Source organism: Calonectris borealis, chromosome 18 (genome assembly GCF_964195595.1).
Source record: "Calonectris borealis chromosome 18, bCalBor7.hap1.2, whole genome shotgun sequence".
Classification (NCBI taxonomy): Eukaryota; Metazoa; Chordata; class Aves; order Procellariiformes; family Procellariidae; genus Calonectris; species Calonectris borealis.
This window is the reverse complement of record NC_134329.1, coordinates 9,121,081-9,148,965: the sequence shown is the minus strand read 5'-3', so window position 1 is coordinate 9,148,965 and position 27,885 is coordinate 9,121,081. Positions and strand designations below refer to the sequence as shown.

At 46.3% G+C, this 27,885-nt stretch overlaps 3 protein-coding genes across 13 annotated transcripts in view; 2 read left to right on the top strand and 1 right to left on the bottom strand.

The window, feature by feature from the left end:
• Nucleotides 1-736: 736 nt before the first annotated feature.
• On the top strand, nucleotides 737-21,018 carry CDK2AP1 (cyclin dependent kinase 2 associated protein 1). 5 transcript variants are annotated; one of them, XM_075167797.1, is made up of 4 exons: nucleotides 737-759; nucleotides 16,230-16,336; nucleotides 17,309-17,435; nucleotides 20,197-21,018. In XM_075167797.1, exons 2-4 carry the CDS (start codon nucleotides 16,259-16,261, stop codon nucleotides 20,262-20,264), a joined length of 273 nt encoding a protein of 90 aa, XP_075023898.1. In that variant the 5' UTR covers nucleotides 737-759; nucleotides 16,230-16,258; the 3' UTR covers nucleotides 20,265-21,018. The 5 variants fall into 5 exon arrangements, with proteins under 5 accessions (XP_075023898.1, XP_075023896.1, XP_075023894.1 ...); XM_075167795.1 differs by lacking the exon at nucleotides 737-759 and adding an exon at nucleotides 2,019-2,231; XM_075167793.1 differs by lacking the exon at nucleotides 737-759 and adding an exon at nucleotides 5,841-6,337.
• Nucleotides 17,429-26,147, bottom strand: MTRFR (mitochondrial translation release factor in rescue). Of its 3 annotated transcripts, XR_012676466.1 has the most exons (5): nucleotides 24,016-25,580; nucleotides 23,361-23,671; nucleotides 22,397-22,639; nucleotides 21,102-21,326; nucleotides 17,429-17,912 (listed from the first exon to the last, which is right to left on the bottom strand). XR_012676466.1 is itself a non-coding variant. In XM_075167792.1 (4 exons), exons 2-3 carry the CDS (start codon nucleotides 23,634-23,636, stop codon nucleotides 22,427-22,429), a joined length of 489 nt encoding a protein of 162 aa, XP_075023893.1. In that variant the 5' UTR covers nucleotides 23,637-23,671; nucleotides 26,031-26,147; the 3' UTR covers nucleotides 20,334-21,326; nucleotides 22,397-22,426. The 3 variants fall into 3 exon arrangements, 2 of the variants coding, with proteins under 2 accessions (XP_075023893.1, XP_075023892.1); XM_075167792.1 differs by lacking the exons at nucleotides 17,429-17,912; nucleotides 24,016-25,580 and adding an exon at nucleotides 26,031-26,147 and having other exon boundaries at nucleotides 20,334-21,326; XM_075167791.1 differs by lacking the exon at nucleotides 17,429-17,912 and having other exon boundaries at nucleotides 20,334-21,326.
• Nucleotides 26,148-26,350: 203 nt separating this feature from the next.
• The window catches only part of MPHOSPH9 (M-phase phosphoprotein 9), a 31,852-nt gene continuing 30,317 nt past the window's right edge, over nucleotides 26,351-27,885 (top strand). Inside the window, exon 1 of one of the 5 annotated variants that reach the window (XM_075167779.1) lies at nucleotides 26,351-26,553. The gene's annotated coding sequence lies outside the window, so the exon portion shown is untranslated. Of the gene's footprint in view, nucleotides 26,554-26,833; nucleotides 26,854-27,049; nucleotides 27,852-27,885 lie in introns of those variants that run through there. The other 4 variants (XM_075167775.1, XM_075167780.1, XM_075167777.1 and 1 more) reach the window with 4 other exon arrangements.

Sequence of the window (27,885 nt, the reverse complement as noted above, 5' to 3'; positions counted from 1 at the left end):
TTGTGAAGCTCCACATTCCTTTCCTCACAGTCATTTCCATTTTCCAGCCCTGGGCTTTGCTTCCACTCTCTCCTCCACTTCCTTTGCTCAAATGACCAGTAACAAAACAAATAGGGATGCTCCCATCAGGCTTTACAGTTGGTGTCGCAATGAGGCTATGAGGGACAGAGGTGTTTTGTGCCTCTTGATTATTTGTTTCAGGAATATGTCACTGGTCTGATGACACTCGGTTTGCATTTGGAAGGTTTTCTGTGAGGCTTAACCCCAGTGTGTCCCTCCAAAAGGTAATTAGATCCTGCAGCCATCGCAGGTGTCACGTGGATGCTTATTTCACAGGGGCACAATCTCATTAAGGCATTTGGGTGTTTGACACCAGCCTGTGTACGGGAAGCACTTCAAGGCGAGCCAGCGCTCAGCTTTGCTGTGGATTCCTCAGCTCCTGGACGCAGAGCGGGTTCAGGAGCTTTCCCAGACAGGGCTGGGATGAAAGCAAGTCTCCAAGCCTCCTCTGCCCCCGCCAAAGGGTGGGGTATTGCCTGCCCCGGGCCCACAGCCGCACAGGGCGGGAGGCAGAGGCAGGGCCGTGCCGCAGCCCAGCGGTGCCAGCTCGCTGCGCCCTGGGCCGGGCCGCCCGCCTTGGCACAGCCTTCAAGGGCTCAGCAGTGGGAGGGTAACCAGAGTCCAGCCCGCAGGGCAAGAAGGGAGAGTCCTTCCAGGCAAACTGAAGGAATCGGGCAGGGTGGAGCGCTGGTTTGTCTGGTAAGACGATGCAGGGAAGCCCTGTAACGTGGGGATAACGCGATAATCCGTCCCTGCAAGCAACAGCGAGGAAGGAGGAGCCCCTTGGCCCGAGCCCCCGGCCGGGCAGCGCGCCCGGCTTCACCCCGTTGTTCGGCAGGGCAGGGAGAGCTCTCCTGCTGGCTGAGGGGGGCTCAGTAGCTTTATTTGCCTGTTCTTAACAAGCAAAACGAAGCTGTTTCCTTTCTGCTCTTATTTTCTTTGCTGGTTTTCATTGGAATCTGGGCTGGTTTTGATATTGGTGCCTGGTGCTTGTTTGCCTGGCAAACTGCAAAGAGGAAAAGTCTCATTAGAGAGATTCCAGGCCTGTGCTTTTGTGGCTGAGGGCTTGGAAACTTCTCATTCCCGCTCTGTGGTCCTCCAGGGAGACCTCCAGCCGGAGCAGGAGAGAGCAGGCTTGCTGCTTACGCTGTCGCGAAGGTAAACCCAGAGTAGCATTAAGGCCTCTTCATCTTAAACCTTTCCAGTCTCTTCCGACAGCTTTACAGGTGCTATTTGCTTTTTCTCCTTCTGGTACACGCCATCTCGAAGGCAGAACGTCCCCCTCAAAGATGGAACGAGCCTGGAATCGGCTCCTCAGCCCATAGGGCAGCACCCGCGCGGCGATGCTGAGCAGCTGTCTGCCTGGCAGGGCTGTTCCGCTTGGCAGCCAGACAAAGGACTCAGGAGTAGGAGGAAAACAAGGCTGGGAGGGAAAGTCGCTCCAGATAATACGGCATCTGGCCTGGGAGGAACCATCTGAAAGTGGGGAGCAGGGCTAGGCTGGGAAAAAGTTTGTCTGGGAGAATTTAAGGGGAGAGCCTGGTCGGAATAGGCATCCAAACTTCGATCCGAAATTGTTGCAAGCCTGTCTGCTGACGTGGGCCAGGCGCTGGGAGAGGATTTCCTGGGGCCTGGCGCACGGCTGCTGCCGCAGCACTTTCGGCTTCGGCACTCCGTATCGCAGAGGGTCTCAGAGGACTGTTTCCCACGGGGGGGAGCAATCCGGAGGTTCCAGGGGAATTTTGAGGTGTGAGAAGAAAAGGCAACAGGGTAGAGCTAGAGAACCTGTATTTCTCTTCAGGATTGGGTGCTTCTCGTGCATTTTGGTGAGGATGGGGCAGTAGGCAGCAAACATCAGCCAAAAAGCAGATCGCAGTGGAGGGACACCAAGGGCTGTCAGCTTTATCTTGGGAACAAAAAGAGCAGGAGGGAAACCTTGTACCATCAGCAGGAAGCAGTTGTAGGGACCAGAGACATGAATGCAAGGAGCTGCAGCAAGGCGATAAGAAGGGAGCAACAATGGAGCCAAAAAGGATAAAATGCACAATTTTCCCTCTGTGCCAGTGTCCCAGGCAGCCCCAGGCGCGTGTGAGGTGTCCCTGGAGCAGGGCCTGGGGAAGGAGGTGTTCTGCACCGGGAGGTGCTGGCTCATTACGACCCCAGTAAGAAAGGTATTCAGCTCTGTAAAGTATTTTTTAAAATGTTATTTGTTAGAGCTAACACTCACTTGCATCTATCACTTGTGCTCTTCAACAAGGTTAAGCCTGCCTTCACTCAAGACTTAAAAAGCTTAATTTTCAGCCTAGGCCTATCAGAGACTTTTCACTTCATTTTGGATGGTCATCTTAGTTTTAGCACAAGAGAGCAGTTTGGAGACTAAATTAGTGCTTGGAGTTTGCAGATTAAATTAGTGCTTAGAAACTTGTAGTAGGTGCATCTATGATTATTTTATGTATGATGCTGGGTCCCTAGAAATGTGGGGATAAATATTTGAATATGAACTCTCTCCAGAAAAAGGAACAAACTTCCCATCTCTTTCCCCTTGCTGCTACACGGGTCTCTGTGGTGGGTAAAGGACAGTTAGAACATCCCCAAGTCCTCAATTCATTAAACCTGACAACAATTAATTATATTGAAATTAATGCGCAAATGTAATGTTTCACACGTCAAAGACATGCCAGGAAAAAAACCAGGGTCTTGCTGTGCCATCTTTAATTCTTCTCATTGTTGATTTAATCCAAGATGATAAGAAACAAGCCTACTTTGCGCTCTCCATTTGCAGGTCTCCAAGAGTGTTACAGCATAGCTTTGCAGACACTGATGGCTGTTTAGCTTTATTTCCAGATAAAAGGGGACAAACAAGTTTGTCTGAAAGCGTGGCCCAAGGCCCCTGGCTCTACCGGGAAGAGCCGTCCTGACAACCAGCTGCCAGCGCCTTCCGACATCCCACTTTGCATGTGTATTCCTTACACCCTCGCCAGAGGGGTACGGCATCCAACCTCGCAGAGCTTTGGGAAGGGAAAACCTTGAGATCAATCAGAGCTTGGCTAAGCAGGGGCTGGAAGGCTTACTCTGTGGAAACACTGGCTGCTGAGTATTCCCAGTGGTTTGGGAGGAGCAGAGGTGAGAAAGTCAAACCAGGAGAGCGAACAGAGAAAATACAAAGAAAAGAAAAAGAGAAGGGGGACGGGGTGAATGTTGCAGATCTTATGCAACTGAGAAGAGGTAGCCATACCTGGAAAATATATCATCTGCGCTTGCAGATGACTGGAGACAGGCACCTCTTACTGTCCATCCTCCCTTGCTGAAAAACATAAGCACACACATTTATCTTCAAGTTACCTTTTAGTGTAGAGAAGGCTTGAAAATATCACGGGTGATAAAATGGCTCTGCTGTATTTCCTGCTCCTATGACTTGGCCACTTGGTGATTAAGAGCTGCTTTTGCTGCCAGTAAACAAGACTCTGCCATCAGTCTGCAGAGCAGGGACCTGTGGCTTGCTGCAAACAGCCTGGAGCATGCACGCTGCTGGAACTGTAGTTGTTAGACTCGATGCAGGGTTTGCATGTGCAGAACACAACTCTCAGCAGTGCAAGCCATGCTTGTGACATAAAACAGGTTTAAATTGCAGGCAGCCACTCCAAGGGAGCTTGAATCTGTGGTCACCCCACTAAACAGTCGGCCCAGGGCCCCAGCACGATGGTGGTTTTATTCTTGTGGCCGCACCTCGTTCAAAACAACTGAAGTGAATCCACAGAGCACATGGCAGATAGGAAGAACTTGCAGGTACTTCCTACCCAAGCCAACTTTAGCGGTGTCTGCAAAAAACCAAGAGGCAGCTGGTAAAGTCAGTTGAAGCTTCGATAGCGCCTGAGGACAAGCAGTAAGGTTGTCATTTAACAGGGTCTTGGGTCTTGTGCCACCACTGCTACCTGTGCCCAGAGACTGCAAAGCAAACGTAAAATACTGAGATGTGGTACTGCTGGGTTCCCGCTTGCAGGTCAAATAATGTGGCCCTAGAAGCCTGACCATCTCATCGAGCCTGACCCTCACAGTTTGCTCCAAAGCTCGCAGTATCTTGTGCTGAAGAAAGGATAATCTTTACAGGATCGTTTCCTTACACCCCCCCCCCCCGGAATATTGTATATTTTGAAGCTGTCATTATAAAACCCAAGCAAAACACAGGGGATCTTGTTCTTCACAGCGTTGCTCTGAGTGCAGTTTTGTAGAGTTGGTGTAAAGACGTGAAAAACACGGCAAGCTCAGAACACTCCCATTTCGCACTCACTTGGTGTGACTGTAAACAACCGCACAGCAATGGAAAATCCCAGAGCGGCATGGCCCTCGCCTGCAGGACTTCGCTGGCCTTCCAGGAATCAACAGAAAGGCAGTTATTTACAAATCTGGAAGTGAAGCGTTAGGGATGCAAAGCTCTCGCTCACACAATGCTGGATGTGAGGCCTTACCAGTGCAATCTTTCCGGACTCTAGTAAGAATTACACAGTTAAAGCCTCAAGCACCAGTGTGAAAATATTGTCACTGAGCATGTAATTGTATGCCTGGGGCTCTCAGGTCCCCTCTCTAAGAGACCGTTGGATCAGTTGATGTAAGGATAGTCTGTGCCACTCAGGGCTTCGCCACGATAGCTGGAGTCATGCACTCGGACTGGAGATAAAACACAAAACCCTAACAAGATCACATATTTCACCTGGTACCAGTCATAATTTTTAGACGGTTCTTTCATGCAGTTTGCAGTCGCTAGGGCATGAGCCGGTGGGGGGGTTGAAAGGCTGGCTCGCTTTTCCCACTCTGCCTCAATTCTCCTTTATGCTGAGGAAATCATCGAATTGCTCCGTGACTATTTCCATGTCTCCGCAACGGAGATGCTACCCGCCTCCCTCTGCAGAGCAGTCCACAGTAAGAGATACTGTGGGCCTAAATCAGTGTCACTTAAAAGGAATTTGCCCCTGACTTCCAAGGAGCAGGATCAGGCTCTCTGTGTTTGCTGTCACCAGCATTAAGAGCAGTGTATCGCCTTGGATAGACATTAATTAGCACGTGCAATAAAACTACCAACTGCCTCAGCGATCTCAGAGTGGCTTCTGGTAAGATACACACGTGGGTCTTATCTGGTGGGTCTCAGGCTGGGGACCGAAGGGGAGGTTGTCCAGGTCCCAAGCAGTTATATTGGTATAAAGCTGGAGTAATTTAATGATTATAGAGGTGTGTTTGAGATTAATAGACAGAAGGAGCAAACCTGAGTATCTTGCAGTGAAAAGGATGAGTTCTGAAGTGGCAGATGCAGGCTGGAAAGCTTCATAATTTAACCTACAAATTTTTTTTTTTTTTTTTTTTGGTGGGGAAGTTTTACAGCTGCTTGCAAGCAGAAAATGAGTCAATTATCAACGAGATTTGTATTTATTTTTTAATCCTTCAGAAGCTGCAATCTACATTAACCTTCAACCTTCAAGTGGAGAGAAGTAGTGGTTTGAAAGAAAAGGAAAAAAAAAAAAAAGCAAAGGCAGATTTTTCCTTGGCGGCATCTGGAAAAAAAAACATGTTTTATTCTAAAATTATCAACAGGTATTTTCCATAGAAATTAGCGGGGGGAGACGGGGAATAAATCAGAGGTGAATGCCTGATTTGAGGTGAGGGGGGGGAGGCGGGAAGGCGGCGACACTTGGGCCACCCTGAAGGACGCGTCAGCCTTTCTCCTCTGACAGGGGCTGTTGGCCGCGGCCCCCCCGCCGCACGGCGCGGGCAGAGCCGATTTAAATGAGAAGTTGTGCCAAAACTTTCCGAAGTTAATTAAAACATCCCCCCCTCTCGCCGTCGCCGGGCTCCCCGCCGCCCGCCTGCCCGCCCTCCCCTCCCCGCCCGGCTCCTCTCACGGCGGCGTCCCTGAGGGGAGCTCCATTGTCTGTGAGGGGATGGCCGCGGCACCCCCCGCCGCCGCGCCCCCTCCGCGCCCCCTCCGCGCCGAGGTGCGCGGGGCGCCGGGCCGCCGCGGCGGGTGGCTGCCTCGTCTCCCCCAAAGTTTTTGGATCCGCGTCTCCTCATGATGTATGGATGATATATTGCATTGTGGGTGTCAATATAACTGACGGCCATATTTGCCGGTGCTGCTACTGCTGTAAACAACCCAAAGTGTCTGGGAGACACGGAGACGCTTCACTGAATTTCAGGACGCTTCTCCTCCTCCCGCTGGCCATGTCTCTGGGAATGTCTTACAAGCCCAACTTGAACGCCCACATCCCCGGGACTCCCCTCAACCCGGGTAAGTCCGCGCCGGCAACTGGGTGGCAAGTTTGGGAGGCGTGCGGCGGGGCGCCGCGGTGCCGCACCGGCACCTGGGGGGGAAGCCCCGGACTCGAGTTTTTGCCCAGTCCGGTATGGCGGGGCAGCGGCTCCGCGCCGGCTCCGCGCCGCCATTACCAGCGCCCGCCCGCCGGCCGGCGCCGTTAGCCCGCACCGCGCCGCCCCTCCGCGGAGGCGCCGCGCCCGCCGGGCCGACCCCGCGCCGCCGCCGCCGCTCCGGGGCTCCGGCCGCCGGGTTTCCTCCATGCTCGGCTCCCCGGGGCGGCTGATTGATCTGGATCAGGAATATTCCGCCGGCGCCTCAGCGAGGACCGCTGCTGGCGGGACGCCGCAAGTGCCGCTCGCGCCGCGCCTCGCCTCACGCGCGCGGCCGCCGAGCCGCTCTCCTCAGGCGGAGGGGCCGCCCCGGGCCGCTCTCCTCAGGCGGAGGGGCCGCCCGGGACCCCGGCCCCGCACCCTCGGCCGCCGGGGGGGGCCGCCAGCGCTTCAGGGGGGCCTCGGTCCCCGCTCCCCCCGCAGAGTCTCCCGGCTCCGCGGAGCAGCCCGGGCGGACGAGCCCTCTCCTCGCTGGAGATTTTTTGGAAGGGGGGGCAGCAGTTGCTCTTCATTTCTTACACAAGCCCTTTTTAAAAATTATTCCTCTCCTTGGATCTGTACAGGAGTCTTTCCAACTTTCCTCTCTAAAAAGTTTCCTTGATGGCATTAACTTTTTTTTTCTTTCCACTACATCCCCCCCTTTTTTTTCCCCTCCCTAATTTCCGAAGGTTACAGCAGGCGAGTGTTTTCTTGGGCTGAGGTGTTTGCTCTAAAAGTGGGTCTCCGTCGCGGGGAGTGTGTGTAAGTCGGTGCAGTCTGAACAAAGCCGCAGCAGCAATTGCTTCGCTGTGGGATATTTGAAGGGGATCTCGCTAATCTGTGCGCGTCGGCTAGTATTAAACAGAACCAAAATGGAGAAGTTGGTTCTGACTTAAGAAAATAATATTCCCTTCTCCCTTCCCCGCAGCCCCAGCCTGCAGGGCTGGCATCAGACCATCCGCAGCCAGAAATAAGGCTGTTTTGTTTTTTTTTTTTTCCTGTTGAGAAGGGAAAGTTTTGCACTTGGGTTTAGGAGGGAGGGAAATCTGCCTCGGTGATTTTTACAGCGCCGTTTGTGGTTGTAATCCTGGGAGATTGATGAACGAAAGGGGTCAACAAGATGCACCTCTACTCTAGCTACCAGGAGAGCGGCAATCTTATTTTACTGCAAGGAACCGTCACCAGCTGGTGGATGAACCGAGGTCCCCTGTGCCTCAGACACTTTGCTCCTGTGTGGAGCTGAGCTCGGCGGGGCTGCGAGCGTGTAAAGGCTCGGTGTGCCCGGCTTGTGTGTGGGGAGCACCGTGGGCCCGAGCGCTGCTCTGCAACGGGGTCAGGAAGCAGGGGATGTGCTGAGGATTGTTTGACAAAAAGCAGAAGTGTCACCGGAGGAAAAAAGAAACAAAACAAAGCCCAGCAAGGGAAACCGTTCTCCTGTCGGCTCCCACGAGAACCTGTGCCTTGCTCTCCGGAACAGCCGTAAAATTGCAGGGAAAACAAAGGTGGTATTTTGCGATGGTGGGTGAGGGGTGGGGATTAGGTCATGCTATGGGGGGGATCCGAGTCTGGCTGCGCTGCGAGTAAGGACTGCAAAATCCCGGGTCAGACATGCCGCTCACAATGCGAGCTGAGTGGTGAAGTTTCTGTCTCCAGTCCTCTTGCTGCCGTGTCTGTGTGGTTTCTAACGCTCCGGCTGCGATCAGGGTTTTAGATTCTTTCATGCAGTTTTATCTTTCCCTTTTCCCCTCCCCGCTCCTTTTTTCCTCGTAATGGCAAGTTAGCAGCAGTTTGCTGTCATGCTGGAACTATTCCTGTCTAAGTTGTCCTCTCTTCTGAGTTCGGATCATCCTCAACACCCCCAGAATCTTTTCAATGAAAGAACGTCCTCCTCTGAATCCAAAATGGGCTCTCTCTTCCCTCCCTGTCTTCTGCCATTATCCTCACGCACCAGCTCTTCCTCTAGCTAGTGGTATTGCCAGCACCGTGGCCTAAGGCCAAGGGAGTTAGACAAAGCAGTCCTTGCAGTTGCACATATCGCATTCAGAGTGATATGACTGCAAATGGCCCCCTCCTTTCTGGAGCTTAATTCTGAGTTGAAGGAGATTGCTTCTCTATTGTGCTTAAATTAAATGCCCCTCAGCCAGGAGTAGAAATCCTAGGTTTGCTTCCAAACCTGGGGTGAAGGACCCCCCCCCGCCCCGTCCTGCAGAGGAGAGGAAAACAGGAAATCTGTCCCTTTTGGCCTGAAATCAGCCCTGCAGAAGCCTCTCTGTATGAATGCTGAATATTTTGGTCTCGGCCGACGGAGGGCTCTGGCCAGCTGTGGATCTCACAGGGATTTTCCTCCGGGAGGTAATGCTGCTTCCCTGCAGTGCAGGGCTTCTGGTGCAGGAGTATTTGGAAAGGCAGTGTCGACTCAGCTCCTGGAGCTGCGTCCTTGCTGCAGAGCTAACTCCTTTCAAGTTTAGACTGAGAGTGGCCACTCTGCAAAATCATGTTTAAACTGCACTCAGTAAGTGGATCAGTGAGATGAAGCAGTTGTGGTTGGTGGGTGACTGGTTCTTGCAGGGGAGCATGTTGGGGACTCAAAAACCTGGACTAAAGTCCTGAGGGAGAGGAGCTGTTTGGGGGGGAGGTAACATGGGGAGGAAGCCTCCGTGGGTTGTCGGCAGATCCGGGGATGACTGCGGGTGAGGAAAATGCAGCTGCTCCACAAGTGACTCAGGATGCTGGAAGCATCTGGGTGCTGACTCTTCTGCCTTACACCAGGCTGAGGGAAGAAGAATGTGTTGTTACAGCAGAATTTGGTGCCTATTCCTCTTCCCCGTTGCCCAGGTCAGTGGTGACACTTGGCCCAGGGTGTCTGCAACCAGGCTTGCGGTGTTTTGTCCGAATTACCAGTCACCTTCCTGGAGGGCCTGTGCTCTGGGAATTGGGCCCCTGTGTGTAGCACCCCAGGCTGTCAGTTCCAAACTGTGCTTGGGGAGCCCTATTTAATCTCCTGCCCAAGCATCTTTTCTACCTGGGCGGTAAAAAGGCGCTCTCTTAGGGACCTGCGATGCTGTGGCTCTGCCTTCACAGCCTCACCTGACCCTGCAGTGTCCCAGAGGAACCTCTGTTACCCTTTCTAAACAGCCATGTTGTGATCTGTTTGTATTCTCTTGTTTATCATACTGAATCCTGCGAAGTAGTTTCCTCCTCGTCTGTCTTGTGTTTCATATTGTTTGACTCTATTTCTCTGTAAGAGGGCCAGCTGCTCAGGTGAAGTAGAGCATCTCCATTGACTTCAGTGGAACCAGAGAGAGTTACACAAGCTGTGAACTGGTCTGTAGTTTGCCTTTCCCCTTGTTTCCATGTGTTTTCTGGCTCTGTGGATATTCACCAGCATTCCTGTTTTGTTCAGAGTATGCACAGGTCAGAGAAAAGTAGTTTTAAGATACAGAAGCCAGCAGAAACAGCTTGGGATTTTCCTTTGGTTTTATTCTAATTCTTGCAGAAATGTCTGGTTTCAAGACAAAACTCTGTTCCTGCAATAAAGCTTAAAAACTGTTGTATGTAGGATCTGGAAAAACAAATTATAGCAGACTGTGACAAGGGAAGGAGCTGCGTCTTGGCTCCGCATGAGCAAGTGGTGACCTGTTCAATGGGTACTGCTGTAGCTGAGGACCAACAGGGCTGTCAGTGCACCTGCAGCGCCTCACAGCAACCAGAAGTTTCTTGGTGAAAAGTGCAAATTCTCACGGAGAGGTGAAATGAAAATAGTTTCCCTAACTGGGGCTGTAGCTTGCAACTGGAGAGACCGATTTCATTCAGTCCTCAGAAATGATAGCAAGAACACTAAGCTATTCCTTATATTATTAAGACTGCAGTGCAGACTTGCATGAGCAAATGGCTTGCTTGTCGCCCTTTATAGAGATAGCTTATGTTTGATATTGTCCATATTGAGAGGTTGTTTTTGGAGTGGGAGTACTGGAAAGAATACTGTTTGTAGGCAGAGCAGAAAGCAAAGTGCTCATGCCTTAGCAGAGGGGATAATTTATAGGAAATACACTCCCCCCTCCAATCTAACTGAAATTTGCTGGTTCCCCGATTTCTTAAAGTCCATGTGAAGTTAAAAATGATCTGAAAAGAAGCACACTAAACGTGTCAGAATTAGCAATTTTCAGGTGGACTTGTTTGGACGTACAGAAAACTGGCATTTTTGGCTTTGACTACCTGAGTATTTAGCTTCAGAGCAATGGTGTAGTTTTCACAATAAGCAAATCTCCTCATCGTCTGCACCCATCACATGTTGGTTGAGCTGCAGTGGTTTTGGTTCATGCTAACTTGATTCCTTTTGGCTAAAAGTAAACCAGAAGTTGCTCCAGTTGTGCAACACTGATGCTTCATCCCTTAGTGGGAACACAAGCGTCCAAACCAAAGATTGGGCAGCTTTGAACCATACCCACGATACAGACACTTAGTCTGGGGGACCGGACTAAAATCGAGTCTTAAGTCGTACCCACTCACCCCAACTACATGTGGTGTACATGCACCAAATGCTTTCATCTTTTGATCCTTTCCTGTTGTGCCAAATAACTTGCTCGTGTAGAAATATCCTATGTCTTAAGCTAGAAAAGAAGAGTGATGGGGAGTCCAAGTGACTGTCTTTTGTTTTTCTGATTTAAAAAAAAAAAAAAGGCGGGGCGTAGGAAGAGGAGACATAAAACATGACCGTTATCCACATCGAAAGATTAAATAGAACGAGAGTACTAGGGGAAGGGCCCAGAGTGTGATAGATCAAAAGAGCAAGGCCTTTGGCTGTTACGATAAAGAATGTCCTAGTTCTTGAGAACATATTTATGTGTGTGTGCACGGGATTTTTTTAAAAGGAGATAGTTTTATTCAAAGAAAGGTCTGTTTCTACCACAAGGGCTGTTTAAGGGGGAAATAGTGGGTGAAAATACAAGGAATATAACGAATGTTCTGTGCAAATGAGAACAGGGTCCATTATTTTAAATTAAAAATTTATTGGAAGGTTGGGGGAAATGGGGGCTGTCTGTTTTCACTCTGGGTTGGGAACTCCTGCAGAGTTCAGTGTGTGGCTTGGTTGTGCAGTAGATCTGCTTGTATAGACATGCATGTGGTGTCCCATGGATGGCAAGGAGTTCTTGTTGAACTTGAACCAAAGTGCATAGAGGGCTAAGGAATCAAATATTCTTGTAGTCAGCCAAAATGCTACAACTGTGATTCAGGTTGTGTTCAGATACTTGCTGCAGAAATGGCTGTGCTGTTTGAAGATGTTACTGCTCCCCTTGTGCTTGAAGATGCCTCGCAATGTACGTTGGCAGAGCAGCTTACATGAACATTTCTCATGTGTTTTCTTGTAAAGTTGTCCGGTTTAGGACAGAAAAATTTATATCCTCTCAGTTAAAATATTCCAGCCTGGTTGTCTCATACCGCATACTGTCAGGAATCAAACTGCCATCATCTGAAGCAGATGAGGAATGTCCTCCAGTTGTGTGGCAGAGGCAGTAACCCCCAGCACCGGGCTTTGTATAAAGAGGTGATGACTGCTAGCCATCTAAACAGCAACAGCCTTTATGTTGCAAGCAACCTCAGCTTGAAGAAACTGTGAAATAGAGGTAGAAGCAGTGAGATTCCACAGACTATACCATGTACCTTGGATAAACTCCAGGCTACAAGTATTTCTTCTTATGTGCTGTCGTGTTCATGTGTAGAAAGAGTTTGTAAAATGGCAGGAGTTTACCTATGCAGTTTTATACGATCTTACAAAGTACAGGGTAGTAGAGGAACACGTATCCAATGGGGTTGGCTCTTGGCTTGTCTAAGTCAGTTCTACATGAGTAACTCGGTGAGTTGAGTAAATATTCCTGATTTTACTTTGCTGCTTGTGAGAGTAAAACAGGGTGGCAGTTGAGCTGTGTAGATGCCATGGCATCTGCTGGGAGTGGATCAGGTGAGTGTACCCCAGCGTTCCTGCTCCCACTGCTTCCTTGCAGGGTGCACAGTAAGCTGCCTTCCCAGTTATTCTTCCCGCAAGCAGCAGCAATAGAATTAAGTATTAAAACTTAGATCAGCAAATTGGTATCATTGCTCAGGCTTGGAGACAGTAGCAAAGGAGCTGAAGGGATCCCTACAAACATATCAGAAATTAATGGCAAGATTCCTGGTCAGTGGGATTTTAGGCAAACAAAGATTGATTTTAGATCCTTTGTCTCCCAAGGTGTTAATTTGGGCTCAGAGAGACTCCTGGAAGGAGGAGATTTTGACACAAAAATCTCATTTGTTTGCTGTATTGTTAGCCCCCCCCCCCAATTAATAAAGATCGATTAACAAGAAAATCACTATATTTTTGTGGGGAAAAATGCTTCTGGCAGTCTTCGGTTTGAATACAGAAATAAAAGACGTTGGCACAAGAATAAATGGATATATAAAAGGTTTTGTGTACATTTAATTAGGAAAGTGGAGGGAGGAAAGTGTGTATATTAATTTAGGTTTTAAACAGCAGCAAGCACTAAGACAATTTGGGATGTGATACAGGGTGTCACTTAAATTCAGTACCAAGCACACCCCCTTTTCAATTCTGTCAGTTCTTAACTGTCTTGTCTCCATTGTCATTTTAACGAGAGAGAGCAAGCCTCAATTTAGATCCCCCCTCCTTTTTTCTCTCTAGTGAATACCTAATCATCACACGGATTTTTGACTGGGTATTGACTCTGGGACTTCCTGGCCTAATTTTTCATGCTAACTATAATAGCAATAGCTGGTGATTTTTTTTTTTTTTTTTTTAATCTGAGATATACAGGATGTTCAGACATGCAGATGTATTTTGGGTTAATTGAGTAATAGTCATCCAAGACCCAGGGCTTCTCCTTGAGATTAACATACAAAGTGATAGGTCAAAAAACTCAAGGTCCGTTACCCTGTGAGATACTAATACCCCCACAATCAATTTCATTTTCATGATTGCATCATCTTAAATTGAGGTGAAATCAAGGATTTTTCATTTTTTTCCCCCCTCCAGCTGAGTTTGCCTGGCACAACTTCTGACATGGGTGTATGGAGGCTGGTACCATGGCCAAGTCAAATCCTTTTCTTTGTTCTCTGGGCCTGCTGCTGCTGATAAAGTGGTCGGCGCATGGCATTATGTCTTATTACATTTTTGATGCAGACTGCAAAGAAACGGGTAAACTCACCATGGTTACCACGATCTGTCATTTGGCAGGGCATGCCGTACTCAGCAATGGCCTCTAGTGTCTGCAGCACAGCTCTGCATATGTCGTGGGTACAGTAGACAATACAGCACCTCTGGCTGCCGAGGCGACGCTACTCTACTGATCTGACTGCTAATTCAAATCCGGAGCGATGCTCCAACTCCGGCGGCAGGTTCTTACTCATAGTTGCCTACTGAAAGTTCTTGTTTGTTTTTGTCATTCAGTGTTGACCGAGTCACTGCTGGATTCAAGCTCCCATGCTGAGAACAACTACTGTCCACTGCAGCGCCGTATGTTGCTGGATTTCACATCTGTGAAACTTTCTCAGTCAGCCCTTAGATTCGCTGCTTTGTCTTGGCACATCATGTTTCTAGTAGGGTTTTCTTTCTTATCTAGACATACCCTGCTGTGTTATTTCGTACAGACCAAGCACGTGTCATTGCTTAAGCCAACATAATCTGAAACAATCCCTAAATTATCTGTACTATATTATCATTAACCAATATGGTGGCAATAAATTGGATTTTGTTTCGCATGGGCTGCAGCTAAGGTTTGCTCAGTGGGTAGAGCAGGATTCCTGAGCCTGGTCATCAGAGTCCTTGCCTTAATTCTGAAGCAGTTTGGAGCTCCCAGGTCTTGTATGTAATGCAATAACAGTTCAGGAACAAGTCTTTGCAGGATGAGTCTTTTGTTTTATTGTACATGAGGAAAAATCGCTTAAGTCTTTCTCTGCTTAATTGATGTAATTAAACCTTCTTACCTTGCAGCACAAGGAGCTCATTAATGTTTTTGAAGCATTTTGAAGTCCTTGGAGGAAAGATGCGGTTTGCTGTTGTGTCATGTTTGATAATTGTTGAAATTCAGTCATCTGGACTTGAAATACTGACTTAGTTGTACATACAGAAATCTTACAATTGTGCATGTATTTTGAGCTGATAATGTGAAGAACTAATTGAGAGAATAGCTGACAACTTTGGTGTTCCTTCACAGTGCCGTACTCTATGGGTCTGTTTAGTTTTTTTGGGTTTTACTAGGCTTTAGCAAAATGTGAAACCTTAGCAATGGAAATGCAGATTGTAATGCCATAAAATTCAGCAGCTTTAGTTAAAGACAGAGAAAAACCTTGCTTTTTTTAAGGTGACCTAGTGACCAGTGCAATTTAGCTTTTTTAGGATTTCACATCCGGTTAAGTAGTTAAAATTAAGAACACGCTCTCCTCTTGTAATGAAGACAACACCACAGTGATACTCTGTGATTAATTCTGAAGTGGAAAGAGACTTCCCAACTGAGGACAAGAGTCTGTTCCAGTATGTTCAGCAGTGCCTTTTACAGTGTAACTGCTGGCTTTTTCTTTTTGTAGTGAGGGGAAAATATGAATGAAATCACTTGCAACTTTAAAACAAAGCTAGAGATTTATATAGTTCTGAGCCCCAGTGACTTTTAGCATCAGTTTAATTTAGATTTAAATGAAGGCTGGTAAATGAGATCTGTTCCTCATAAGAAAGACAGTTGGGAATTTTCAGCAAAGGAGTTTGTAAGGGGGAAGATTTCAGACAGCGGGCAGTCTGTGTCTGTGCCTACGGGCAAAGACAGCAGCATCAGTGGATGCAGGGGCACTTCAGCTGCAAGAGTGAACAAGTTGAATGGTGTAATGCTCCTTTAGTCCTGAGTGTACAGTCCATAATCAGCAGGTCCTCTAACACCGTTGTGAAATGGGCAGCATAATTAAGCCCCCTAAGAAAAATCTAAAAGTTTTTTCTCAAACCCAGATTCTTACCCTTGGGGGGCAAGGGGGAAGAAGTGTTTTGATTGTTCATTTCTGGAGCAGTTTGGCAATGGTCACATTAGAGTCTGTTTCTGTAACTCTTAGCTGACTCAAAACCGTGTAGATCTGAATATAGTCTTTTATAACTTTAGAAAAAGTAACCATAACCGGAACTGATGTTATTTTTCCTTTGGTTTACTTATATAGCACAATATGACTGGCTAAAAATGTTTGTATCACACAAAGAGGAGTAATGGTAGCACTCTTCGCCTCCGATGTCGTACAATGAGCAGCAGATCTGATATACCTCAACTAACGGTTCCCTATGAATAGTTTTGGCATTGGCTGAAAATAGTACTGAGGGTAACTTGCATTGACCATGTGATGACACTTTGAGTTGCAAAATTACTTTCAGATAACTTGCACTGAAAAAGTAAAAATAGTACAGTACATTAGACTCATCTATGTGGAATGTATATATGCAAAAATAGGGCTCCTTAATATTTACAGTTTGTCTAGGCAGAACAACCTGTCATGCTACACTGTTTCACTTTTAGGCAAACAATTTGTACTGATAATGTTGCAGGCTGTGCTATTTTCAAATGTACAGCAAACGTTAGAGAAGCATTAATTTAACCATTCTCTTCCTAGCAAATAGCGTGACTCTGAAATGGCATTAGCGGGCTTAGACAAAGGTGAGAGGTCACAGCTTTAGAAAAAAGTGATCCAAAATGTGTCCCAGTGTAACAGACTAATTAATCTTTAGATAATAACATTTTTTTTTTCTCTTACAGCTGGGAGCGTTCACTCTCCCTCCACAAGTATGGCAACATCTGCGCAATACAGACAGCTTCTAAATGACTACGGACCCCCATCTCTAGGCTATACACAAGGGATGCAGGTACAGCTCTGCTTGTTGTTTTTCTTTAATCCGATCACTGACCCTACGTTTGCATAGTAGCATGGATTGTGGCCTGTAATCTGAGGTGTTCCTCCCTCCCACCAAGATGTGAAATCAAACCCAAATGGCAGACTGATTCATCGCAGTGTCTTGGGATCAAATTAGACTAAGCAGAGTGCTGAGTGAGATTGGTTACTAATTAACTGTTAGTCCCATCCCTTCTGAGTCACAGTGAAAAATGTCTTCAGTTATGTTCTGATCATAAGGGCTCTAACATATTTCAAAATTACTTGTTAAAAAATGAATATGTCTATACTGTTTTTCTTTGGCAAATTTATACTCTAAAATTTAGTCTCATGAATTTAGTCTCACGAATTTGGTCTCACTCTATTCATGCTGTATTTGGTAGATTTCAAAATTATGTGTTAAAAAATGAATATTTCTATACTGTTTTTCTTTGGCAAATTTATACTCTAAAATTCAGTCTCACAGACTGTCCTGTGGGCTGCTTCAGGAATCCGGCGGTAAACTTTCTGTGAAATGTATTTTGACTTCATAGGATTTCCCTTATCATATGGGCAGTTTTGTTTATATCTGCTTCTCACTCTCCCTGCTTAGCTAACTTCTCCACAAAATACACACCTAAACATTGAAAAAGCAGAAAGAGAGTTAAATAAGCAGTTCTCAGTTTGCTGTTCTTGCAGGACTGTTTTAACTTCTGTCCCACCTAAGGTCCCAATCTGCATCCTCCCAGTTGATCCTGATTTTTGAAGAGCACGTAGCATTGTGTCCAACTGTAGCAGCAACCGCAAAAAGAAAATCATGTTTATATAATAAACCTGATTTTTTTTTTTTTATAAAAAGTGGCTTCCAGGGCTATTTCTGGTCCTCCATGAATTTCCAGTTGCTGTTTGTTGTAACTATTTTGTTTTCAGCGGTATTTACTTGAGATTAATCTACTTTCAACTACAGGGTACCAGCAGCAGTCAAGTACCGCAAAGCAAATATGCAGAACTTCTAGCTATCATAGAAGAATTAGGAAAAGAGATTAGACCCACATACGCTGGGAGTAAAAGTGCGATGGAGAGACTAAAAAGAGGTAATGTTTAAATTTATTAAAAAAAAAAAAAGTTATGTCACATACACTTCGTGCACTGACTACTTGTATTCAGCTTCATGACAACTGTTTCCTTTGAAAGGAGACAGCTGTCTTGAGCTCATCATTAAACTAAACAAGCAACTGAAACCTTGGGATACTCTATTTACGCTGTATTTGATAGATAAACCAGTGACCAAATGTGTTTCATGTGCACAAGGGGAGTTTCAGTTAATAATTCAAACCTTATTTTAGAACCCTTAAGGTGTCTAATGGGTATGTGCTGCTAGGTTACTGGTGACTTACTTGCCCCTTCAATTCCCTTTTCTTGCCAGTCTCCAAAATATACAACCAAGCATTGTTTACTTTTTCTCATATACATCACCCATCTACTTGACCCAAGAGTCTTTACTGAAGTGCATTTTGCCTAAAGAAATACTACATTGTGGTAATTCACACTGAGGCTGGTGGAGAGAAGAGCTGCAGAAAAAAAAAAAGGTTGTCAGTGAAGGCTGTTCAGACTGAGATGTCAAACACACCTTCCTCCTCTCTGTGGAGTGCTGGGCTGCTTAGGCTCCATTACCTGGTGTCAAGTGGATGTCATTAAGAGTCCACTAGTAAGGGACATAGAAGCTTTTAGGCCTGGCTGATGAGGTCTCTTTAGCTTTGCTTTGTCAGCTAAAAGGGGTAATAAATGCCCTTTCCTTGCAGTGTAAAAGAAACCCTTGCATGCCCCACTGCTGACATCAGCTTGACATTGTCCTCTGCAGGGGACGTGAGAGGGATATTTCTGAAGGAGCAGAGGGACATTCCACTGCTCCAGCTCCTGAAATGACCCTGAAAGGCCATTTGGGGTGGCAGTTCTGTCCTTTGCCAGTATAATGTAGTTACCTTTTCCTCCCTTTCCTTGGTCCTTGTGCTGGGTTGGGCTCATGCATTCAACTCTGAATGGGAGTGTTACTGTAACAGACTAACTTCACCACCTTGCAAATCCCCCTTACATTTACCCAAGACTACAAAGCTTTATTTAAGGCTCAACCATTACGGGAGAGTAATATATCTGCCATGACATGCAATAAAATGACTAGTAGCTGTTCTGGGAAAGGATGCAATAAAGTCTGCTGATGAGTGGTAAGTGGAATCTGGCCCAGCTAAAATCAATGTTGCTGGAGTCTCTCTTTATTGCATTGCCTGAGTCAGTATTAATAGATCATGAATGGCAATAGGCTAATGGGGACATCTTGAGAGAGACCGGGAGAGATGCAGACGTTCTCTGAACTGAATGGTTCAGTTTGGTGAGGTTGTTGTTTTGCTGCTTCTTGCAGTGAGTATTTAGTTTGAGGGCTAACGTAGGTTTAAGATTCAGTGCGGCCACTGTGACTTGCCAGTGTTGCAAAGAATCCCAAATAAATACTTTCTGCTGCCATCTTTTGGTCACAAACATACCTCTCTTTCCATTTTGGGAGCCTAATGGCTAAAGGAGCATGTGCAAATGTGAGAGCAAAAGTGATTGAGGGTAGCCACGTGACTGCAGCCTCCATGGCCACGCGGAGGTTATTCCTGAATAAAGTCCCTGTCCCCAGCTCCACCCGCTCCTAAGCACAGAGGCTACTGACCTTTAAAATTGGCCAAATTCCCAGTGTTCTACATAATTCAGGGTAGTTCTGCTGCATAAACTGGGCATCCTGCCACCAGATCCAGGATCCTAATGCACTGCTTTGAGTACGTGTTTCTGCATCCCACAGTTGCAGGATGCAGCTTTACTTGTCTGTACCTGTCAAGTCCCAAGTCAGTAGTCCTTGGATGTAAAGGCCGTTGCTGTGATCTGGGCTAGCAGCCTTCTAGAAAGAGAATTCATTATCTCTAAATAGAGATTAAACCTCATCTATTGCCTTATTGTCCTTTCTCCACCTTGTTAAGGAGCATGATTGAGCAGAGAAATCGCCTTCTATCTTGTTCTGTCAGTAAAATATAACCTCGTTTGATGTAGAAAAATCTGTCCGTCTCTCATTTTAAAATCTCTCTCAAGCTCTGTTCTTTCAGCAGCTCTGTGAACATGAATCTAGATTTAGTTCTAGGATTAAGAATCAAGGTCCAGATTGCTGGAACTCAAGGCAACAGGACTGGTAGTGGAAAATTCCACATTATGTCTATCAGATGAGAGTAGATATGGCAGCATGTAAAGTGGTGATGATTTACACTGGGAGCTGAGCCAGTGTTAGAAGGTAACTTTTTGCACACACTATAAAAAATTTCTTCTTATTCTTACAAGAGACACAACTTCTGTGTTTAAGCAGTATTATGAAGGCTTGGATTTTGATGCATCCTCTCCGAGGAGAACTATTCCAAGGTATTAAGACTTGAAGAGCTTGCTAAAATGACTCCCCAAATAACTTTGTATTTTTTTTCTTTCCACTGTAGCAAAATTAAGTAGGTAAGATGATTTTTTTTTCTTTCTGTTAAGTCTCTGATTTTAAATAGGCCTGCACTGGACATTAAGATATACCTGTCACTGCAGACCTACAAATCTGACCGTGCTCTGATTCCTGGTTTAGTCCCTTTTCAATTTATGGTGCCAGTTTGGGGAAGCAAACTTAAGTTTAGCAGCAGCTGATGTTTGGGAAGTGAGGGATCTCTCCCTTTTCTGAGGCATGCTGTGGTAGCCTTGGCAACTCGGGACAGAAATACGTAAACCTTTCTCTGGACTGTCATTGCAAATGTGACCTGAATGAGATGATTTAAAATACGTACAATTCTTTTGCAGGCATTATTCATGCTAGAGGATTAGTTCGGGAATGCTTGGCTGAGACGGAACGAAATGCAAGATCCTAGCCCACTAATTCAGTTGCAAGATTTTCCATCTCTTAATGAAGAAAAAGTAACACTTATTCCTTTTGACTCTTGAAACATTCAGACAAATTTCCTTTATTTTGAATGTTTTACCTTTCTTGTTTTGCCCAAATGTATAGTTAAGAATGAGAAAACAAGGATTTTTTCAACTTACTGAGGGTTTGCATTTTGTAAAGACATTAAAACTCCCTAAAATGTTTCTAAAACATGAAAACTGAACTGCATGCAGAGGAATGCTCTTTCTCTCCCAGGCTATATTTCAGTTCTCTTCTTATCCAGCCACAGTCTCATTCTGTTTTTTTCCTTTGACTATATTCACTTAACCCCAAACTGTCAATCTTTCAAAGTTTGACATAAGCTCTAAGGATTTTTTTTTAATAAATGCAGAATAGCATGCTGTACCTAGTAGTCTGCTAAGTCACAATTTGTCATACAGCATAGACCCTGCTTAGAAATAACCTTCCCTTTCTCTTATTTTTCCTTTTTTGTTCGTTTTGCATAAACATTTGCATGACTGTTAGTGCTTTGAAGTCCATTTAAAGTGCATGAGTTATATGGAAAATAGGGAAACCTATTAAATAATAACAAGGTCCTGGAAAGCTAATTTCTACATTAAGGCTGGAGATTTCAGTTTAAAGTTTGCCAAAAAACGAAAATTCTGGATAAATTACTAAAACTGTTATTTGCATCTTTGTATGTATTTATTACTTGACGTAATAAAGCTTATTTTCATTAACAGTTTGTATTAAAACTATGTACAGTCAGTTTAATCAGATTCATACTCCATGAACAATAACTCTCAACAGATAAAGATTTAACCTTCATGCAGGAGGCTCAAGTTTGGGAACAGACAAGGGAACAGGCCTGCAGATTGCTGGAGAGTTTCCATCCGTGGTACAGTCCAGATGCTGTCGATCTCTGTAAGAAGACGGTGTTGTTGCTTGTAGTCTCCATTGCTTTCAAAATACATACTGTGGCTTCAGTTCTTGAAGCGCTCTCCCTTCACTGCTGAAGGTGAGAACTTGGTGGCGGCCGGTGAGGGTGCTGTGCAAAAATTAAAGAGAAGTTCTGGTTAAGCAATTAAGAGTTCTTAACAGGATCAAAATAGGAAAGTATACTTCACTAGTGGTTCCAAAGTAACAGTAACAAAGGAAAAGCAGCTGCATGTGTTTGCATAAAATGGGAAACTGTCAAAATGAGTGAAGATACCAAAATGCGCAAGCTTAACTGCAGCACAGCATAAACATAATAAATGACTGTCATTCACTATTGTATAATCAAATCTAAATCCTAAGGAAGATAGGATATCTGGGATATCTAATACATACGGAGCTATGGATACTTGAAGAAAATACTGTATTAAGAGGCAAGGTTAATTACTTCACAGCTTGGATGAACTGGATTCTGTTGCCTTGGGAGGCAGCTTCCAACGCATGTTGTTCTTTCTCTGTAATGACCCAATGTTACTTTTGAACTTGAAGAACACGACTGACCAACCCTCACTTGCAGGACTGCCTTCCCCCCCCAATGCTCATCGTCACTCCAGGTAAGATTTATAAAGCTTCTGTTTAAACTTCATTCAGAATTGAGTAGGAGAGAGCATTTGTTCAGCTAACAGATCTGAAGGAAGCAACCAGTGACCGGTGCCTCTTCCATCAGCGTGTCTGCTCACACCATCAGAACCACTGTCTAAACCTGGTCACTGTTCTTAAAGGATTTATGTCAGCAGAGGCATTCCCTGAGTAAGGATGGAAAGTTACAACCTTTTAGGGCTGTTCTCCTTACGTGTTGGATCTCCTACGAAGCATCATAAGGTATCATCCAGGGAGAAAGCGATCTATGGAATTTTTTTTGTCTCTATTAACAACGGTGGAAAGTTTATAGTTCCTTTTTAACAAGGATTTGTTTATCATCTTGTGAACTTGGCAGAAAAACTGATTGCTAAATGGGATTAATGAGATGATGGCAGACAGAAGTAGGAATACATGACTGCTTTTATCACTTCGGTTTTAATAGCAGGTCACTACTCAGTATTTCAGTTGTGCTTATGAAGCCCTACATCATCTGTTCGTTTGAAAACTCTGTTTAGGTATAATGACAAACGTTTCCCTTACCCTACTAGGGCAAGTCAGTATTTCACATGTTTATTTCTTATCCAGTTGTTGCATCTCTTTAAAATGCTTTTTCCTTTCTAGGTTTTCCTTTGCTCTTCTTTTTTTCTCTTGCTTCTTCTTCTCTGATGCTTTCTTCTCTTTAAAAATATCACTATCTTCACCTTTGTAGAAAAGGTCAACTTTTTCCTGCAGGATTTCTCTGGCTATCTTTCGGTTCTTCTCCACTGATCTTGTTTGATGACACTGAAGAAATATAATAGGACATTTTTACTGGAACTTTAACGTGTTTATTCGTCTGCTTTCCCTTTCAGTCTACATATTCCTGCCATTATAGTAAAGAAACTCCCCTCTCCCCCAAGCCAAGAGCATCCTCCTGCCAAGAACTGGAACTTTTGTATCCAGGTGACATATTTTGGAGAGGCTGTCTAATAATTATTTGCTACTGTAACTTGTCAGACTGGCTTTTGCATTAATCTTTAATTCTGTCAGTGAACAAGATTGCTTCCATATTACCCTGGAAAGCTTTTTCTGAGTTTAACTTAACTGTGTCTTCTCCTTGTGATAAGGAAGCAAAGATTAATTTCAAAGTATTAATCCTCAAGAAGTAGGTAAGAATAATGCTGAAAAAGAATGCAAAGTGAGTATGATCAATTTGTTAAGGAAGACATTCTAACTAACTCACAAGAGCGATAGGAATGTGACAGCTGCCGCTGAAAGGCAGCTACAATGAAGATACATTTTATCGAAAACTACAAAATAGTACTGCATGTCAAAAGCCAGGAAGATCAGTTATGACCGCAAGTTCATTAATCTACTGATAGCCAAAACTGCTTCTTGCTGAGATTCTTTATAATACATACAAACTTACCCTCCATGACATTGGCACTGTGATTGTGCTTTACTATGAAAGGAGACTTGGAAAACATGATGCAATTTGTGACTTAATGAAATAAAATATAATTACCTTTACTACAATTCCAGATGGAATATGCTTCAAGACAACACAGTTGTTTGTCTTATTTGTGGCTTGACCTCCTGGGCCATCACCTCTTACAAACTGTTCTTCTAATTCTGCCTCAGTTAGTCCAAGGAGATTGAGAGAGTTCTTCTTTCGTGCTGCCTGAAGTAAGGGCACTCTGGGCAGAGAAAATTGCTGCTTCCTCAAAATCCATGGTCTCCATGACGGTGTTCGTACTTCTCTCAGTAAGAATGTAAAATGAAATAAACTTGGAACATTCATACAGAATCGAGGACACAGTTTCTCTGGAATGAAACCTGAAATACAGGTGGGGAATGGAGTTTGCCATGAGAATCCTTGTCTTAAGATGATCTAGTTTAGCTGCATGTCTTGAGCGATATTTTGATACTCAGATTTATTTTCAAGGATATTTGAACCAGTTTCATAGGCATTTGCCTTGAAATATTTACCATTCCAAATGGAATTTCAGTTGTCATTGCAATTAGGTTTCTTAAAATAGTCAAGATTATTATTTTGTTGTTGAAAGCGATCTGGAAAACAGTAAATAAATTAGTACTCCTACCAACACTTGGAAAATACTAAAGATATCTTAAAAAAAAAAGGCGAGAAAAGAGAGGGTATTTCTGTCTTGCAGTCTGACCTGTACCGTCTGACTGGGAAGCCTTTGTGGACACTCCGCTCATGCCCAGGTTGCGTCTTGCTGGCAACAGTACCTCCAATGCACATGTCGACACATGCTTGAACTACGTCAAGGGAGGGCAGGTGAGGGTGCAGGAATCCTGCTGCAGGGGCAGGTTGCTTTAAACAGGGCTCTGAACTACTGCAAGAAACCTCTGCTGGAAGAAGCAGCAAATTTACATAATGTAACTGGCCTAATAACGTCTTGGCTTCCCAAGTTCGCTGGGTTACAGTCATGGAAGACTGCAAAGAGGAGGTAGAGGGAAAACAAAACAATCAAAAAAACCCCAATACTGTATGTAGAACACTTCTGTCCCAAGGATATGGATATCAGAAGTCAGATCTGGCAGAACAGCTCAAGTAGTTTAAACAAGTCAGAATGCAAAGATGGATTTTTACCTGCAAGAACGATGCATGACTGCTCAGCCAAAACACCCGACTAACGGTACACAGCAGAACTCTGGTATGTATATTTACAGTTACAGTGTGATTTATGATTTTGAGTTCTGAGATTCCTTTTTAATGCTGGGTTAGTACAGGAAACAGAGTAATCCTTATCTAAACAGATGACATGACCTAGACTTGGCTTTTGACTTTGCTCCATTACAGTGGTTTCCAAATTTTGAGGTCAGGCTCTAGTGTGCATAGGATTTGGTGAGTGGTCTAATATAGCAAATGTGGAAAACTCCGTTTCAAATCAGAAGTATTCTTCTGTGTTGATCCTGTTAACAAGCTTCCCCATCCTGCTCTACTCTCATAACTTTCTATATAGTCCATCGTATAGCTTTGATGGAGGAAAAAGAATGGAGGAGTAAACAGACCACCGGGTTTTCAACTACTACTTCACATGGCGATTTTCCCCAGGTCAAGTTATTAACAAAGGCAGAAAAGTATGCATGGAAGTATGTGTTATCCTCATGGATAACGAGGAATGTCAGGTTCTATGGCTATCAAACAGCACTCTTCAACAAGGCATTAGGTGAGCAATTAAAGCAATACATGCTGTTATGCTTGAAATATTTTATTTGATTCAGAAGAAAATACTTCAGCATGTGAAGAAGTGGCACTTAGCAATAAACATCCATAAAAGTTGAACATAACTGTTGAAATAAAAATAGTTTTCGAGAAAGCTTTTATTGGCAAGTAAAGATGTCCACTTGGTGGCACTAGAAGGTAGTAACGGGTTTTTTTGCTGCCAAAAACATGCAGAAAAAAATCAGCAGAACTATTACCTAGCTCTGAAGTGAGCCTTTACTCAAAAGCAGGTTTCATGTGGGTACTGCCCATTTAAAGTAGCTTGTTTTGAAACCAAGACTGACAACTCTGCGAGCTGCCTGGTCTTCACAGGTAAGTCAAGGTAAAAAATCATGTTCACTGTAAGCCTATTGCTACTACTTGACACTGCAGCTATAAAGACTAAACCTAGAAGACACAAGAGAGTTTTCTCGAGATTTCACTTAGCACAAAAAGTCTCCAAAAAATACCTGCCTTATAATGCAAAGAAGACCTTAAGATAATAATGCTTTATTTCTAAAAAAAAAAAAAAAAAGCAGCTTTGCTTTTGAGATTTTTAAGCATAGACTACAGAAGAGTTGTGTCAATAAGAACACTAATCTTCCGGGTTTTTTTTAAAGCAACTGTTTTGCTGAAAAACTCGTAACAACTGCATTTGTTGTCCCACCCCTCCAGGACAAAGCGAGCAGCGAGATACCAGCAGAGCTGACAGCCGCCGAGGGCCCGAAGGGGCACGCTGCCACACGCCGGTAGCGAGGCGAGGGCAGGGGCCGCCCGCGACCGGCGGCTTCGCGGTCCCCGCGCCACGACCCCGGCCCTCCCAGGCCTGCCGCCTCCGCGCCGGACTGAAGTCACGAACCGGGCCTCGCCGCAGCCCGCAGGGGCTGGGGAGGAGCCGAGGGCAGCTCCCCGCGGGCCCGGGACGCTCCCCACGCCGCCCCCCGCCCCGCCGCCGCCTCTTACCTCAGGCGACTCGGGGCGAGCGCCACCGCCCCCTCCTGCGCCCCGCACTGCGCAGGCGCGCTCGGGTGCGCACGCGGATGCCACTCTATGCCGGCCCCTCCACCGAGGGCCGCCTTTGCGCATGCGCACCTCATGAAGGCGGGCGTTACCGCCAGGCTAATTGGCACTTGGGAAGCCAATCGCTGCTCAAGGGGCGGGCTTACGCACGCCTTCCATCCACTACCAATCAGGTTCTGGCAAACCGTGCGGCGCGTAGCCGCACTAGCCAATCCCTTCGCGGCGGCGCGCGTACTTTTCCACGTAGCGAATCAGAGTGGAAAGCGCGGCGTGGCGCGCGGTCAAGACGGCCAATCATCGAGCTGGGCTCCGTCTTGAGTGCCCTCTACCCCACCACCTTCGAAACTCGGCCGCCAATCACCGGGAAGGAGGCGGCGGGCCGCGCCTGTTTATCGCCTAACGGTCGCTGGAGGAGGCAGCTCTCGGGCCGCTGCGGACGCCTCCTCGTGGGCTTCCAGAAATGCGGGTAGGAACCGGGCGAGCCCTGAGGGCAGCTGGTGGGGCCAGAGCCGGCAGCGCCGCTCCACTTGGCCGCGTCCCAGCGCCGCGAGGCCGCCTCCACCGCACCGCCCCTTTCCCTGACGAGTGGCGGGCCCGCCAGCCAATCCGAGACGGCGGCGCTGTCAACATCCCGGAGCGCGAGGGGCAGCTGCCCAATGGGAGCGTGGGGGCGGAGCTTGACCTGAGGGGGGGCGGTGGGGGCGGAGTCCCTGGGGGAGGGGGTCACTTGTGAAGGGAGGGGACCCTGAGGGGGACGGGGCTGAGGGTAAGGGGTGACTTATGAGGGGAGGGGAGCGGAGCGGAGCGGAGCCTGAGGGGCAGTGTTGGAGGGTGGGGGTCACATATGAGAGGAGGAGACCCGGCGGGGGGGGAGGGGGACAGCGTTGGGGAGGAGGTTGCTAATTGAGGGGAGGCGACCCTGAGGGGGCAGACGTGGCGAGAGGGGGTCACTTGTGAGGGGAGGGGGTCCCCAGAGGGGGCCTAGCTTTTGAGGCGAGGGCGTCCCCTGAGGGGACCGGGGCTTTAGAGCCCGGAGGCTCGTTGTCCCTCCTCAGGGTCCCTCAGGAAGTCCTTGGGAAGCCGGGGAGATGGGGGCCTGGCGGTGGGAGGAGAAGCGGGGACCCAGGCGCCCTGTCACCCCTTAGCGAACAGCAGGAATCGGATCTCGCTCAGGAAGAGATGCAGAACCGCGGTCTCTGGGTCTGTGCTGGCCCAGGTGTTGGCATCTAAATCAGCACTGATACTTATGAGTCAAAATACCTTGGCAGTATATTTTTTTTTAATCCCACTCCTTCATGTAGGGACTTGGCACTATAAGGATTGTTCTGTGCTATGGAAACAATAGATGACAGCTTAGCTGTTCCTCAGCCGAGTTATAGCTCACTTAATAATTTTTTTTTTTATTGCGAGCAGTCTTCTAACGACGTTATGAAACGAGCCTGTGTCACAGCTAAGTCCCACCCATCCGCTGTGCTGCTGAGATAGGCCACCCATGATTTCATCCCGGGGAGATGGGGGTGACTGATGTAGCCCCCACCACTGCCATCCAGCTGCTCCAGAGACACTTGCAGCTTGTGCTTTATCTGTCAGGTTAGATGCCTGACAGCCTTCAAGTTTTTGAGACTTCTCACCACTAGAAAAAGAAGAAAGGCTTTTTTTTTCCTTTGTTTTATCCCAAGAAGTTCCGCCAAAGGGATATGTGTATCTGTGATAACTTTCTTCCAATTCTTGTGTTTTCAGCCCTACTCAAAGGAGATAGCTTGAGTGAGTACTTGGAAAACATGTCTGCTAAAGCGAA

Excerpts from the sequence above, each read along its gene's own strand:
- MTRFR (XM_075167791.1), bottom strand. The coding sequence starts at position 24,058 with ATGAGCGGAGTGTCCACAAAGGCTTCCCAGTCAGACGGTACAG. Across the intron at positions 23,672-24,015 it reads TTCCCAGTCAGACGGTACAG|GTTTCATTCCAGAGAAACTG; the intron begins GTCAGACTGCAA and ends CCTGTATTTCAG. Across the intron at positions 22,640-23,360 it reads CATCTGGAATTGTAGTAAAG|TGTCATCAAACAAGATCAGT; the intron begins GTAATTATATTT and ends ATATTTCTTCAG.
- CDK2AP1 (XM_075167793.1), top strand. The coding sequence starts at position 6,130 with ATGATATATTGCATTGTGGGTGTCAATATAACTGACGGCCATATTTGC. Across the intron at positions 16,337-17,308 it reads GCTATACACAAGGGATGCAG|GGTACCAGCAGCAGTCAAGT; the intron begins GTACAGCTCTGC and ends TTTCAACTACAG. Across the intron at positions 17,436-20,196 it reads GATGGAGAGACTAAAAAGAG|GCATTATTCATGCTAGAGGA; the intron begins GTAATGTTTAAA and ends ATTCTTTTGCAG.